Source organism: Aphelocoma coerulescens, chromosome 3 (assembly GCF_041296385.1).
Source record: "Aphelocoma coerulescens isolate FSJ_1873_10779 chromosome 3, UR_Acoe_1.0, whole genome shotgun sequence".
NCBI classification, from domain to species: Eukaryota; Metazoa; Chordata; class Aves; order Passeriformes; family Corvidae; genus Aphelocoma; species Aphelocoma coerulescens.
The window spans coordinates 65975540-65992500 of record NC_091016.1 but is presented as its reverse complement, the minus strand read 5'-3'; the positions used below and the strand labels follow the sequence as shown (position 1 = coordinate 65992500).

Below are 16961 nucleotides of genomic sequence, written 5' to 3'. Positions count from 1 at the left end.
ATCACATATGTAACGTTTGCCTTTTTTTTACTCAGAGAAAACAAAGCACACGGTCTGCCACCATACCTGCTATGCCAGCTGCTCCTCTAAGGTAGAAGTCTTTCTCTTGTCCTCCGTCTTCTTCAGAGTGCAGTGCCCGTGAAACGGCTGTCTCCAGGTCCCTGCTAAGGTCGTAGTCATGATCCCACTCCAGGGGGATGGAGTCCACGCTCGCAGGGGTATCTCGCCCCGATCGCTCGCTCCTCAGGGGCTGGGAAAGAGGCAGCGAAAGGTTGGAAGAGGGGTGCGGGGAGAGAACGCTGTCCGCAGATTTGTCATGCCAGCGTATGTCAGAGAGATCTGCTGATTCATCCAGATCCGCCTCTCTGTCAGAGAGGTCGTGCTCGTCATCTGTTAGCTAGAAGCATAACGCAAACAGAAGCAATCAATGGAACGTGCAAAGGCACTGCACGGTCAGCCTGGGTCACTGAAATAAAGTAACATTAGGTGACAGCCACACTGGGGGGGGGTTCGTTTTGCATCCTTTTGCACTTTCCTTTCATTGTTTTTAAGGTGTACTAAAAAAACAAAACAACAAAGAAGATCAAAGTGCCAGCTCATTTAATTACTTGAGGCACCATAAAGTCTCACATAAGGTTAAGTATCTCCAGACTTTTACTGATATTACTTCAATGCAAATACTAAGTTAGAAAAACATCTGGAATCAATTAACAGAAAGAGTAAGTGATCTTTATCATAAGCATTGCTCTCACTATGTTAATTTCATATTTTGAAACCCCTGGATTTTGCTCCTTTCATTCAGCAGGACTTGAGCTACCAAAAATTGTTTTCCTTCCACTTTCTCCTTTTGTTTTCCTTTTCTACTTTTGAGCTTGTGTTCAATTCTGGAGACAAATTTCTGTATCTTCTGATGAAAAAAAAAAATTATAATTTTTTTTTTTAAAAAAAACCTCACTAAGCTGCCAATCAAACTATCTGACAGTGCAGGGAGATGTTCTTATGACCAGTAGCACAGTGCTACCCCCATGAATAAAGTTCTATAAATCTCCAATTTGCACGGATTTTCATAGTGATTTACAGAAATTCCAGGTCTCGTCAGTTTGCTCTCTGAACAGGACACAAACAGCATGTAATGAAGGGAGACAGATGGTCAGGGTTGCAACAAAACTTAACCACAGGACTTTTGGAAAGTTATGTAGGCTTCATTTCAACATCTTTCCTCATTCTCACATTTGTAAAATGGCAACAAACCAAACAAGTAAAAACATATGTAAATATACACACAGGAAGGCGGATAAGTTTCTTGTGATAGCGTTCCACACGACCGAAGACCTCTTGGCAGTAACGATGCAGCTCATCTAGTTCTTCTTCAATCACAGCTGCATCCAGGGGCTCGCTTTTCTCAATGAGTTGCTCACCTTGCACAATTATCTGCTCAATTTTGCTGTTGTTCAGTGAAATTTCTTGCTGGAAAGCCTGCGTAAAAGAAAAGCCCGTGCTTTATCAACAAAATCAACATGACAACAAGCTGGGTACTAAAGGATGCACATCTCTGGAGTTCTACAGAAAGAATGGTGTGGGTAACAAACAGGGATTGTGCTAAATATTCTTGTCATGAGCAACAATTCCGCAATTAAATTAAATTTAGCATTCCACAGTCTTTCAAGCCAAAACCAGTGATACGTCCTGGTTTACCAGCTCATTCCTCACTTGTTGAATTTGGAAAGAAAGCTCTTCTCTAAACAAGTCATGCCAATGACCAAATGTCTAGAACGAACACAGATGCTAAACCTAGCACAGTGGAATTTTGGAAAATGTGACTTTTAGTATTGTTCTCTCCAGATAAGGAGTTTTCTGATGCAAAAATGGTTGAAAAATGTATTTATTATTAGATATTAGCAATAATGGAGACTTTACATAAATAGTTTTTATTAACACTTCCTATTTTGATGAGGGAAAGTACACTATCACAGCTGTGTCTTTATTTTTATGTTTTTCACAGCTCAAATATCTTATATTTTGACAGAAAAGTACATACTGTAATCTGACATGACCCATAACTGTTGAGGTTGAAGTCTCAGCCTGCAAGTAAAGGAACCATATCATGCTGCATTTCTGCATAATGTTTCTTAAAATTGTTTTCCCACCATGCATGTTTTTTTCTCCCCTTCTTTCATCCCTCCTTCTGTAACTACTCAATCACTCTTTACCTTAAGTTGCTTTATCTTTGCTTGGACATCACACTCTGAGAAATGCTCGATGTTGGTCAGCTGCAGGTCCATCTCTGTTAGCCAGACCAGGATGCTGTCACGTGCTGTTTCAAACTCCTCCCGCTGGCCAATAAAATGCTGGAGGGTGGAAAATTGAGTGGCATGAAATGACCAACAACATGAAAATCCCCAGAAATAGTGGGGAAATGACTTTCATCCACATCAAACCCAATTTAAACTCAGTACACCTTCTTTCACTTCCTATGTGCTTTCCAAGGTTCCCTTCTCAATAACACCATCTAGACCTGCAATCCGCAGACCTATGAAAGTTATCTTCTGTGTGGAAGGTGGTGGTTGATGTCACCAAGAATTTGCCTACAGCCTGTACTTTGGTTCCTTTGGACTAAGTGAACTGATAAGCTTCATTCCTCTTCCAAAGACAGAAATCTCCTCAAAAACACTGTGCAAATGCATTAAACTGAAAGCTTCTGAAGCACCCTTGATTCATAACTAGAGTAGCGAAATTGAAGCCTTAAAAATGGAAGAATACTTTTAGCCTGCGCAGGATGGAGGTAACTCGCTTTTGTAAGTTGTCCCATCTCTGGTTCCCCTCATGAACCATCTGCTTGAGGCTGCCATCGGAGTCAGTGCGGTTCTCCCGGGCCAGGCGCCGATATTGCTTATTGATCAGCTCCAGCTGAGTCAGGCTTTCATGCACTTGTCTCTGGAAAGCCTAAAGCAGTATGAACAAAAGACACCTTTAGACTTTTAGATTACTGAAATCAGGATACTTATATAGATCTCTTGCCTTATTTTGACCCTACTGCACTCAGACTTATGTAAGCCAATAAATTCCACTAACTGGAGACATCTCTATACCCCGTTGAGATACTGCCTTCTGATTAAAAAAAGCAAAACCAAAAAACCAAAAAAAAAAAACCAACCAAAACCCTCCAAAAAACAAAAAAAAAATTTTGAAACTGACACGGTTCACTGAATGAGAATTGCAACACAAATATCCATTACAAAGGCAAAATAAGTACCAAAGAAAAAGTCTTCTTTCTATGAAATTATATGCTTTCACATTTGAGAAGTACAAACAATGAACATGAAAATTTTCTTTAAAAAAAAAGGAACAGAAATACAAGATTCCTGTGGCTTCACTGGATTTCTTTTCACATATTGAATTTGCTGAAATGCAAACATTGAAGAGATTTGAGCAATTGTTTATTCTGAAACATGGTGCTGAATGAGACATCTCTTTATACTTAGTACACTGGTGTACAAGTAAGTTTTGCCTTAAAATATTTGCACAAAAGAAAATATCACAAATATCCATGCAAACTTATGTCTGGGCAAATGTTTGCACCATGTACTTTTGGTGCTTGCTCTGCTGTTACAAGAGACAGAGACGCAGCTGAGGTGCACGAGTGACCTAGTCCATGGGTTTTACATTGTGACTAGCAATCATGAAACTTGGAGAAAGCACCTTGCAGAGAAATGACTGAATTAATACCTTTAATAATAATAATAACAACAACAATAAATGAATATTCTTTCAAAAATCTACTTGTTTGTATCTTGTCACATCAGCGAAATAGAAAAGCAATCAAAGGAAGATTTAAAAACCTAGATTACACCAGCTCTCTTTTGAATACAAGTAGGGTTTGGATCCCACTGTAGTTCTACAAACTTGCTCTGATATTCCTCACAATAAAACAGTCAATCTCTTCCAAAACTAGAAATTTCCCTTAATAAAGACTGTAGAAGTAGGATAGGTAATATAGTTCTGTACAGAAATTTTAATTAAAGAGGTGAGTTTTCTGTGTAAAAATATATACATTTCATATTGCACCATTTAAGGCTAAAAATGAAAAAAGCACATTTCTGCTGTAATACCGGAGAAGAAAGTAAAGAAACTGGTTGCAAAAAAGATCACAATCTGTAGAGTCCTCTCAGTATAATTATTCTCTTCACTGAATGGCCATCAAATTGGGTAGGGGACAACCAAAAAGGAGCAAATGGGCTTGCAGCTATGAAATGAGCAGTAGAACTGAATTAATTTAAAATTGCACAAGTATTCCTATATTAGAGGCACAAATATGACTATATTTACTAGGATCATGAAATCTAAAAGTGTGCAGTTGTTTCACCTGTTACCAAGCCTTCTCCAGCAAAATAACAGCTGTTTATTTGCCTTCCATTTTCTACTCTCAGCTACACAAGAATTCATCTGTTGCATTCCTTCCTGTAACCTCTCTTCATTTCTCCATAAACTACTGGAGAGGAAGGAGGTTGGTTTTGTACAGTGAAGTCAATGAGAGCCATCTCTGACCTCGGTGCTCAGGAACTGCAAGGTTCTTATACGGTCTGATGAGCTCTTTTTGTTGTGTGTTCTTGTTTTTTTTTAATTAAAGTGCAGATATGGAGAAAAAAAAAATAGAAAACATGTAAAGTTAAAGCAGAAACCTGCTTCTGCCAGTATTTGTAGGTGGCCAACTTAATAATGAATTCACAGTAAAGCTGCTGAATTCCACTGAATTTGAGTACCACTATTTTGTTACTTGCATTCCTGCTATTTGGTGGGCAGAGAAATTAGGTGTTCAGGACAAAAATAAAAAAAAAAAAGAAAGAGAAAAAAAAAGAAAGAAAAAGGAGAAAGAACCAAACTATAGGGAAAGCAGGCTTTTGGAGAGGCTACACTGTTCGCATTGCATCTTGTTCCGGCTGACACTCTACAGGCAGTAAAAAATCCACAAGTCTGCTGCAGAGGAAAGGTCACCAAAACAGCTGAGGTTCAATGAAACAGACTTTGGACAAAGTCAATTCAGCTGTAAAAATCAAAGAGTCAATATACTTTTGGTACTGCTTCTCATACATAGACTTACTAAAGAAGAGATTTAAATCCTGATCACTGAATAAAGGGACAATGGGAAAGAGGTCTGAAGCAGAGTGCCTGTGTCCAGGAAGCAAATGTTTTTATAGTATGGCAATCTACCTGGCCATAATGAAGTCTGGCATAATGAAGTCTGTTTAAAATCAAAACCCAGCCAGTACATTCATAAATGTGAATGTCAATTACAGAACTCAGCGCTTCACAGTTTAGGCTTTTGATTTAACTTTTAAACCAAAATCTATTAACTGGTCTTAGATATTGTTTAAAATTTGCATTTCTTCTTCACAGCAAATGCTTTACAGTGTCAGACTGTTTACTGAATTGCCTAAATAATTTGTTCTTTCTTCTCTCTCATCTTGACATACTCTTTGCAAATATTAGTCCAAGCAAAAGATTTTCCCCCGTGACTCACCAGACGATGTGCGTGTGTGCCTTACACACAGCTTTACAATCCCTTGGAACTATGGGACAAATCCTCGCATCTCAGTAAACACAATGGAATCATGTAACAAGCTACTAAGCACTGACCAAAGGGACAGCTTGTCAGTTTTGAAGCATGCTTAACTTTTTTAAGTCACAGAGGACACCATGTGGACATACAACAAAATTTGCATGAATATGAATTTCAGGTATAAGGATCTGAAGGGGGGATATTCTGCATAATTTGATAGAGCTAAGAGGGCTGGTTTCAGAGAGTTATGGAAAGAAGAGGAGCGATAAAATCAAAGCCAAAGCTAAAACATGCAGCACGCATTTGAAGAGGCACTTGGTGAAGGGAGATTTAGGAAGGCTCTGGAACACCTACTGACTGGACATATTAAAAAGATGCAAAAATAAAAAAGGTGAGGAATCTAGCTTTGCTGAACAAACAGTGGAGGGAGAGTGGATTGATTTATTAGCATTTCCAGCAGCCACCTTCCACTGTCTTTCTGTCTTAGGAACCTGCCACTGAAGACAGCTACAAAATCATCAACTCCATTTTATTAGTACAGCATCTCTGCTGAGCAACTTGGTTATGGGAAGGAAGAACACTAGCTGGCTGCTGCAACATTATCAGTAGGTATTGAATTTCAACCACTATAAATCACCTCAAATTTCTTCAGTTCTTCCTTAGCAACAGTGTAAAGCACACCAGAGGAGCTTGGGAAAGCAGCTGTCCTCTCAGAGACTTTTAGCCACTCTTCAAATCTAGAGTAGTCATCCAAAAATTTTTGCCATAGTCTCCAGGTCTCTTCAATTCTGCAACAGATAATGGAAAATTAGAGAATGCTTGGACTCATGGCCAGTTGACCTATAGAACTTTAACCAGTCATCTGCAACAGCAAACTAGCACTGCACCAGACAGTAACTGACTAATAATCTAACTCAGCCAGCCAGACTGATAAACAGACCACAGGGAAGGCTGGCTCATTCCAGACTGAGCTAGAATAAGATGAAGACTTTTTTTTAATGCATCTAATTTTGGAATCAGTATAAAAAAAAGTTTTAAGTTTGTAATAGGAGCTCTAAAAAGCTAGCCACACACTAAATAACTTCTGAAATGCAGTGCCAGTGACATCACTAAAGTTGCTCTTTAATACAAATAACTGTTTCTAGTACAATAAAGATCCTAAATACTGATATCTCAGTTAACTTACAAGTACAAATCTACTAAAGCATAATGTGTACATTCTCAGATAGCAAAATAGAGTTCCATGCATAGTTCCACATTAACTTAAAATAGTTCTGAATTCATTTGTTGGACACAAAGGTATGAAAGCCCATGTATGCTCAAGACAGACTATGTCGAAGATAGAACTTATAAATGTAGCTGTAAGTAGAACTTATAACACAGAACTGTACTTACAGATATATACAATTCAAGAATTTCCATGCAATAGCATAAAATTACTTAAAGATACAAATCTATGATACAGAGCAGCAAAACCTAACAGCAATAAATGTTTTCCATAAAATAAACAAAAAACTTTACTAAATACATTAAGAATATCCCACAAAATGAAAGACCATAGAAAGTTCAATTCAGCATTTTGAAATGTCAAGTTCTTCCTAGAGTTGTTTCTATGACTGTACAAGCATGACAGAAATAAGTTTCATAACCAAAAAAGTTAAAGAAAATACCTTCATAAATACAAGATTTTAAACCTGTAAACATTATTACTTATTACTAGTTGGCACAGAGTACATAGCATTGCCCTAATCTAGCCTACATAATTATCGCTGTTGAAATCACCAAACTATCTTATGTGGGAATAGAAAACAGTGAATCTTCTGGATATGATGGGCATGCAGCCTACAGATGGTCTAAGCATGTGCAGTTACCCAGACTACACCCAAGAATCTTGGGTGCTTTGGCCCTCACTTGCTCAGCACAGCTAAGGTGGACAGGTGAAGCATTTCCATATGAGTGCTCATTCCCAAAATTCTTCCAACTAAACAAAATCAGATATAAGTGAAAGTGCTGAGGAACACTGGGTACATGTAAATCCTAATACCTGGAATAACCTTCCACCCATTCAATAACTAGTTTCCCATCAATCTCAGTAGTTCTTGTGTGAATTTAAGCATTACAGCCTCCCTTTTAGGTCATGATTTCTACATCTCTTGGAGTCACTGCAATCATCTAAACTTTCCCGTTTCCATCTCATCATTTCTATGAAGCATGGGAAATAAAACATTTATCAAAGGACTTGTGAATGAAATTTGATGATTGTTATCTGTACTTTGTATAAAGGCATGTGCAACCCAAAATGTCTTTTTTTTTCATAGAAGCATAGCAGCTAATGGCTTCTACTCAGCATATGATCTTTTTCTGACCCTTACACTCTTTTATTCAGTACTACAACCATATAATATACACCCCATCCTGTATTTCTGCCTGTGGAAGGAAATACTAATCTGTAGGCATTTTAGACTTACTTAAGCCGCCTTTCCATTGACATTGCACAAATATTCCTCCACCTTCTGTCCAGATTGCGTGTAGCCTGCTGGATAGAGTCACACTCAGCTTCTGTGGCACAAGCATCACAGTCATGAAGCAGTACTTCACACAGATTGAGAACAGATGCCACACCAGTGCTGTGCTTCTCTATGTCCCTCTGAAGTTCCTGCAGGTGAAGAAATTAGTTTTTAAGAGAAATTGCAAAACATGCATCCATGCAAATGTATGTATCTTCCACTTACTTAAAAAAAGAAAAAAGCTTGCAAACAGAAGAAAAACATCTAGTAAATACAAATTAAGAGAGTGCACCTGCACAGGTGGTGATGCAATGTTATCAATGAGGCCAGGAGAACCTGGCAGCATGCACAGCTCTCCCAGGGACTATGAACACCAAACCATTACCTGGATCAAACTGCCAGAGCTCTGCATGCTCAGCTGAGCATCTTTCACACACATTTAATCAACATCACTAATAAACAGTAGAATTACTCTCAGCCCTTTCCCATTATCAGAGAGAATGTAAAGCAGAAGTTAGTAAGAGAAGTGCAACAAGGAAATATGTTCTTATGTACTGCAAGGGTTTGGCGGAGGGACCCTTCACGAACACACTGCTCCCCAGGAGAGACAGCTGCTAAGCTGGCATGTCTGACAGAGAGACTGGTGGCAGCACATTGAACAGTGCATGTGTAGGAGATTTTTCTTCCTTCAAGTTTCCAGCTCTATAGCATTTTCATTGGAAATGGAAAAGGAAAATTTCAGACACCTAAAGAAAATGCACTCACACTGTTTAAGCACTTATTATATGTCATCAGTATTATTTTTTCTGTTGGTTTCTTGGTTCCAATGGCTTGTTCTACACTGATGATAATGCTTCATCTGTAAGTAATATTTCACCTTCAGTTTTTATCTCCAGATTCAAGTTAAGACAAACCACAAAAGTAAATGGCTGTTGCTGTTGGATTAGTGCAATGAAAAGAAACTCTGCTTGACTTTTGTCTACATTTGTAATAAATCATCAGAGTATTACATGGAAAAATCAGTATGGACAATAACAAAGCCAAGACAACCCAATTCCAACAGTGACAAAGAAATACTAATGTAACTACATCAAAAAGTTCTATATTGCCTCTAGAATACTAGGTTCAGTTCTGACTCAGATGAAGAAAGGAGCCAATAGGACAATTAGAGGTGTGGCGGTTTACTAAGGAGAATGTGGCAGCTTGAGGATGAGTAGAGATAAAAAACTGCTCTATAATTTTGCTATTGAAGTAAACTATGACATGCAAAGGGAAATGCAGTGTCAACATACTGTGTCTATACACATTTAAGGTCTAACTAGAGGAACTTTTCTTACAGCTTACATGATCTGAAAATGTCTTTCAGCAGGAAAGAGATATAAATGTCAAATTAAAAAACAGGAAATTTGAAATAGAGCAAGGTTGACCTACATCAACCATTTGTTTTGGTTGTTTGTAATAACTGGGGTTTCACTGTTTCATCTTCTCATCTAGAATGTTATTTTGTAAACATCTACTTGAGAACATTGAGTGGAAAATCACAATCTTTTCTTCCTCAGGAACAGTCTTTTCACTTCACTTGCCTGAAAAATACTTTCATTGTGATTTCAAAGTGCATATTTTTCTTTCTATCTGCCCTGAAATATTATAGGAGGGCAGACACTATAATCAGATGCAATACTTTATGAAACACACATTCCAGACAGCTATGAGACTTGAGGTCAAGTAACCTCAGTCTCCTTTCTAATGTTTTGGAGTAAATCAGTAGTGAGAACTGTGAGTTCTGAGCATTCCTAAGAATTAAACTTTTTTATTCACCTACAGAACATTTCCACAAGCAATGTCTAGATTATATTTTCTCCATAGATTAATATTCATTTCCCCGATTTTAAAATTTTCTATGTTTATTAGACAACAGTAAGCCTTTGCGTTAGTTGACAAAGGAGCATCACTTTTATGCACTGCTGTCACCCAGATACAACCTTTTTTTTTTACATTATTTGGCCACAAGCAAATATCATTTTTTCACATTTCAACTGGTAGCAGATTGAGAAAATAAACAAACAAGTAATCCTTTAAATGGAGTTTATTACCCTAGGAAAATACTGCATTGAAGTTACCCTACCTTCCCAGGGATATCCAGATTCAACTGTATTTTTATTTCACTAGAGACCAGCAATCTGGAAAGCTGATGCGTGGCTGAAGTAGATGCTGAGAAGTAGATAATGGAGTTTCATAAATGGAATTTGTCCCTCCTCTTTCACAACATAATATTTTTAATCTAATTTTGCATATGAACAACTGGAAAGATAACATGACCTCAGTGGAATATCAAACATGGAAAAGAACAGAGAGTCACTAACAGAAGAGACAGGGAACAAAATACTTGAGAAGGTAGCCTTCTGCAGTGTTGTGGATAGAGATATAGCCTCCAACTAATAAAAATCCTGGTTGCCATGCACTGAAAGTGGGTAGGTTTTTAAAATTAATATTATTATAACCATGTCTTGTATTGCTATCATGTCAAATCATCACCATGTTTCCAAATATGTCATCCTCCCATGGTAAGATTCACCTCTATTTCTCCCCTTCAGAGTTCAAATTAAACCACTCTCACTTCTGCAAAACACCACTGCATGCTGCCACCACGAGGAAACAGAGAAAGGCAGAGATATACCAGTCTCTGTGCCCAAGATAAATCCCGTAAGAAGTGGTTGTACAAAACTACGGGATGTCTGCATAGGGATTCTAGTAAATAATCTCAACTATCTACTTTGCTGATAGCAAAGTAGCAAAAAAATGTTTAGCCCTTCCCAACACTTTATTGTCTCAGAAACACCCCTCCTTAGTGATGTTTCTGTGTTATAAATTATTATCCCTATGTAAATTCCATATAGAATATTAATAAGTAATTCTGAAAAGAAATCTAACAAATCAGTTGAGGAGCTGGCAAAATCTCTGAAGGAGTTCTTGGCTCAGTTCCACACTCAGCTTTAAGGAGCAAAATGCCCATTTTTACTCTTCATAAATTATCCACAAAATATCCCATCTTTCCTCTTACACATTTCTTTCTCCTCTGGAGAAAGGACCCAGGAGAGCATCTAACTCATCTAACTCAGTGGGCACCAGAAAGGTATTTTTGCCAATAAATAACCAACAGGAACACAAAGGACAACAGTTCTCTCCAGCAACATGCTTCTAGGCAAAACTGCACTGGGCAGTGAAGTGGAACAGGAAGGAAAAAGTACAGTATATCATCTTAGAAGTAACATTAGTTTCAATGCCAAAAACTAGCTGACTTCACATTTTTCTACATATTTTAATCTAGCACTGTATAAAGGCTTTGTGTAGTATAAACCACCCAATTTTAACTTCACGTCTATAGCTCATGCATCTTTGCGTGCAAAGTGACTCTCAAACAAGCTGCAAAATAAAACTGAGTTAGAAAGGTTGCTAAAAATAGTAATTTTCAAGCATTTGCAAAATTTGCAAGGTCTAATAGGTGTCAGTTTTGCCTCTGGGAACAGACAATTCAAACAAACAAAAACCACAAGCCCAAAAGGAAAACAATTGCAATAACTCGTTCAGGTTACATCTCTTGATGCCTTACCTTTCTTGGAAATGTCAACCAGCTCCTGGAGGATTCGATGTCAAGGCCAGCAGAAGGCTCTATAAGTGACACAGTAAGTACCACTTGCCTTGATATTTAAGCATTTTGCCTTATGCCCTCTCAGCTGAACTGGGTATGGGCAGCCCAAGGACACACTAAGTTGGCTCTCCCCATGTCACTGTTCACCTGATAAGCGTGTTGTATTTTACCTGCTGTTCATTTAGCTTCCTTTGTATCTCCTCAGAGTCACAAGTTTCATAGACGATAGGTTTGGACAGCTCTGACTCAATGTGGGCAAGCCAAGATCTCAGGCTACTCATGTTTTTATCCAGCTGCTGCACTGCAACAAGGGTTTCCTTCAACTTCTTTACCCTGTAAAGAAAAAGAAATGGCAGTATTAAGTACACCCTGAAGAAAATTTTTCATGGTATGTGTTGCAGGAAGTTTCCAGAGAAACTACACTTAGATGGCAAGTTCTGGTGTAAAGTCTTCCTTTATTATGTAACAGAAGTATATTACATGTGCATGGAGTCTGCACTCATAGCTGCTGGTTGAGAAACACTGGGTGCTTACTAATGCCACACAACATTTCCAAAGCTTCTGTACCTTAATCAGTTGACTTTAATATTTGTTAAGAAAAGTTTTCTGTTTTTTTTTTTTTTTTTTTTTTTTTTAAAGAGCTCACACACATCAAACCCCCAAAACAATCTAAGCAATTTAGTTGTGTATTTGACTAATAGATGACAACTGTTCTTAGAGTACAAATAACTTACCCATGTACTGGTGAGAGAGTGCGTAAGTGAACAGGCCTTTTTCACACCCATGAAAACACTGAAGTATGTATCACAAAAGGTTTGGGCTGGAAGGGATCTTTAAAAGTCATCCAGTCCACCTGCTCTGCAATGAGCAGGGACATCTTCAGCTAGATCAGGTTGTTTAGAGCCCTATCCAGCCTAAACCTTGAACATTCCTAGGCATGGGGCACCATCTGCGCAACCTCTCTGGGCAACCTGTTCCAGGGTGAAGACTTGTCCTTGAATAAATAAGTTCCAGAGCAAGAAGCCCAGCTAAGAACTTGGGCAGAATTCTTGAATCCCAAGGGCTGCTTTAAGTTGGTGTTATTGGACTATTTCAGGTTTAAACAGATTAAATTGGAATGGAACTGCACAGTGATTCCTAACTAGTATTTTCCTTGGAATCCTGACCCTGGAAGATCAATTACCAGGAAAAACTACAGATTTCCATTTGTTTGTTTGTGGTTTTTCAGTTTTTTTAATCAAGAGAGTATTAAGCTTAGGGAGTGAATAAATTCAACTAAACTTTCATCCTATCTCAATAATTTTTCCTTCAATCTGTTTGAACTGCAAAATTGTCCTTCAGTAATTCTCTCTTTCCTATCCCCATGTTTCATAGCATACATTATTAGTGGATTCTGAATTTTTTTCTAAGCTCTTTTTCCCTGTTTGTGTGGTATCAAAACTAATCTTGAGTAATGTTCCCTTTTATGCTCCTATTGCTCTTCTACTTAAGTGTTTCAATATCAGAAAGGTTTAAAAGATGTGTGTGGTTGGGAATAGACTGACTAAATTGGGCTGAAAAATACAAGATTGCCAGATTTGTTAAAGAAACAAAATGCCATCTGACCATCCTATAATTCAAAATAAGCAATTCACATTTTTTTCCACAATACTAACCAGCAAATTTATCAAGTGTTTCCATACTGAAAGCAGTAGTTGCAGCTGACCATTAGGAGAATCACAGAAATATTAATGTCATCTTAAAAAAAAAGAGATTTTCATCTCTTTATAGCCCTCTTGTTAGCTCACAGATGGTTAAACTGTGGTTTTTTATTGCTAAAACCCCTTAAGAACAGTTCAAATACAGCTTCCTTGCCAGAGTCTCACGACCAACAGCTATAGGGTTGTGATCTGAAAAAAAAACCCACCTGGTACCTGGAAAAAAATATGGGCAATCTGAAAATCTGTCTACAATGGGACTGAAGTCAACACAATTATGCTGAAAGACAGCCTCAGTCCCCATCATGAGGCTATGTCAAAACACAGCTATGTATTTAGGCTTGGGGAGACAGCAGGAGAACACCCTCTGTCTGAGGGCACCATCTCCTTGTCACCTATGGTTCGACATACAGCATTTTGTGGGCTTGAACCAACTGAAACTTGCTCATAGTGTGACCAAGAAGGCTGGTTATCACCCTTCTGGAAGGCACATACAGCTTCTCAATCTCAAACATTATTTAAAAGGAGTGCAATCCTGCCCATTTTCTGCTTGTATTTTCAAGGCTTGATGCTACTGATCTTTTGCAGGCCTGCTGGAGTGGGAATGGGAACAATGAGTCATGTCAGCCCTGTGGAGAAGCAGTGTCACTTGATCATCTGCAAGACCAAACTGTGGACCAGGATTTTTTTGTTTGCAATTGTGTACTACTCTAATCTCTGTGCTGGATTTTCATTTACATTTTGCCTGCAACAACTATAAAGGGTCCATCACTTAGAAAGTGTCCTCTGCCTCAGGCAAACTTCACAGGAATACATCCCTGCCAGAGCATAAAAAATAGCCCAGGCCAACTACCCCTATTTTCAGTCACATGATCTAAGATGCTCCAGAGAGAGAAAGAAAAACAGCATGACATACCAAACCCAAACCCTACAACTTCCTTTCTGTCCCCCCACTACATCTACCTCTAACACTGCTCTTTTTTGTTGTACTGAGTTTAACACAACAGGTTCCTTGCCCATGGTACAAATAGAAACAAATAAACAAGTGCTTACTGGAGTCTGCTGGGATTACTTTTATTTTGACTGAACTGCAATATAGTGTTGTGTCTCCAGCTACTCTGAAAACATATCTGTGATCAAATAATAATGCAATCCATCATGTCTGAGAGCTTTCCTTCTGAATTTCAGCAAGCAAAGTTGCCTGTGCTCTAAAATCTCTGCTTAAGAGACAAAGGTCAAATTCTAGATCAAGCATGTGGGATCCCTAGCCAAGACGTTTTGAGATTGCACTTGCAAGACTATGTTTAAAATTTTAATTATTCCAATAATCATTTCATGCTTCTGTTGCAGCACTAGGCAGCACAGTAACTGCATGTGTTCCTGGGAAAGACTTGATATAACTTCTCTCCTTGATAAAGAAAATTCTGCACTGAAATCAATGGGTTGGAACCATTACACAGTTGGCTTAAAGGTTTTTTTTTTCATAAAACACACTCCCCAGTCTTGTTACATTTTAAAAATACCTAAGACTCTCAGAAAGGAAAATACTGCAGAATTCAATTGTTTTTATGGTTGACTGATGAAAAATTGTCTAACAGTTTGAATGGGCTTATGATACTTCCATGTTCCAATTAATGTGCCTCAATTTCCCCAAGAAAGCAGTAACTTTAGATTGTCTATTAATAATGTCTATTATTCTACATCAGGCAAAGCCAGTGGGAGAACAACTTGGAGCTAAAATTAAGCACAGATACATTTAATTCAACTAGTCCTAAAGTGGAAAGCCTTAGATTCCACTTAAATCTAAACAGGAACAATCCTGTAAGTACATACAAATGCATCATATAGAAGTCATAGATACTGCATTAGTCATTTAGACAGCTGCTTACTAATATTAAACTTTAAAAGCAGCATGAAAAAACTCAGTAAGAACATGCTGGCTAAGTCTGTACAATAGATAGCAGAAAGCAGAAAAGGTGTTTCTTAAAAAAAATACCTACTTGGAATAGAAGACAAAGTTTTAAGAAACACTCTTTGAAATAGTGAAAAATGTTGCACTATTAAAATCAGCTTTGAAAAGATCAGTTTAAAAATAATCTTTTTCTGAGTAAAAACGAATTTATTTTCCAAAGCACAGTAGTGCTGTGCAGTAGGACACCAGTAAAGCCAGTTGTAGTTACTACTCCAACCAGTTTGCTCTTTCAAAGACTGCATTTCTAGAATTCTCAACAACAGCTAAATTTCTAGAAGATAATGTGAAAAGGGAAAAAGAGAAGCTGAATTAAAAATCCAAGATGATGTAGGCTGAGTTGAAGTATTACATGCAGTTACAAAACAGTTGTTAATATGAACAGACAGACAGGCTTTGGGAAGTTAAGTCTGAAGTACTTTCTTTACAGCTTCTTTCCTTCTCTGCCTTTTGCTTGCAGTCATACCCCTTTGATGACACAAACACCAAGTAGACAGATACAGTCTGTTTATTCTCATCTGTGTACATGCTCTCGTATTTAAAAACAGCAGTAAAATCAGTCCACAGTTTCTCTCAGACAGCTAAGAGATTTTACTAGTTCTAAGTTGCCATCACTATCAAAAAATTATTCCAGGATCCAAAGGTACTAGCTGTAAAACAAAGTATGCTGTTATCACTGTCAACTGTTTTTAAACTGAGCAGAAAACAGTAATTTCTAGCTACAGTACTGATTTCTACATATCAATATTTCAGTTAGTTTTCCAGCAAGCCAAAACTTCAGAAAGAATAGTATCAATCAAAAGCAAACAAAAATAGCTGCCTGCCTTGTGATATCACAGTTACAGTCTGGGAGGTCTGAATCCACACTGCTGTCCTCCGCCATCCTCACAGCATGCAAGTCTTCCACCACAACCATGAAATTTTCCAGTATTAAAAAGAAGAACTTCCACTCCCAAAGCCTGCAAACACTGTTCTTTTGGCAGGGGGAGGCAAGGGGACACACTTTGCTGGGGAGTACTGTACAGAAAATGTTTCACAGCAAACAAATGTTACCAGCCGTTGCTTGATAACATGACACTGGATGGTGACAAGTGGTCATGTTTCTAAATAAAACCTGCATTCATCAACATGTGCCAGATTTGATCTCCAGGAATGTGGACTGTGAGTGGTAAGGGAAAGGATGAAAACACACACAAAGCCTTCTTTGCAAAGCTTGAGCAGTTGCAGCAATAGCACTGTCTCCCAGCTGTAAACAATGGCAACTTTTTTTCAGGAGGCTGACATATCAGAAAAATTAATCTGAAAGGATTAAATGTTCTAGAAGGGAACAAACAGAAGTCTCTGATGCAGAGACACAACCACCTTTCTGCAGCTGTCACTTCTGTAGTTACAGACCTCCTCTGAATGGAGGGGCAATTAAAAGGAATGGGCAAGGGAACAGAATGTGACAAAGAAAGAAAGACAGAAAGAAAGAAAGAATGCAAGAATGCAAGCAAGCAAGAAAGCAAGATGCTTTTACAGGTGACTGGAGAAGTTTCACCACACAGTATAAAAATCAACAGGTAAAGATTCAGACTGGACA

The 16961-nt window shown here is 38.1% G+C and overlaps 1 protein-coding gene across 3 annotated transcripts in view; it reads right to left on the bottom strand.

The window, feature by feature from the left end:
* The window catches only part of SYNE1 (spectrin repeat containing nuclear envelope protein 1), a 285161-nt gene that overhangs the window by 17925 nt on the left and 250275 nt on the right, over nucleotides 1-16961 (bottom strand). For 2 of the 3 annotated variants that reach the window (XM_069010651.1, XM_069010650.1), the window contains 7 exons: nucleotides 11884-12046; nucleotides 8026-8213; nucleotides 6195-6345; nucleotides 2761-2943; nucleotides 2211-2348; nucleotides 1285-1476; nucleotides 67-397 (listed from right to left, as the gene is read on the bottom strand). In XM_069010651.1, coding sequence (XP_068866752.1) covers nucleotides 67-397; nucleotides 1285-1476; nucleotides 2211-2348; nucleotides 2761-2943; nucleotides 6195-6345; nucleotides 8026-8213; nucleotides 11884-12046 — 1346 coding nt within the window. Of the gene's footprint in view, nucleotides 1-66; nucleotides 398-1284; nucleotides 1477-2210; nucleotides 2349-2760; nucleotides 2944-6194; nucleotides 6346-8025; nucleotides 8214-11883; nucleotides 12047-16203; nucleotides 16529-16961 lie in introns of those variants that run through there. The other variant, XM_069010652.1, reaches the window with a different exon arrangement.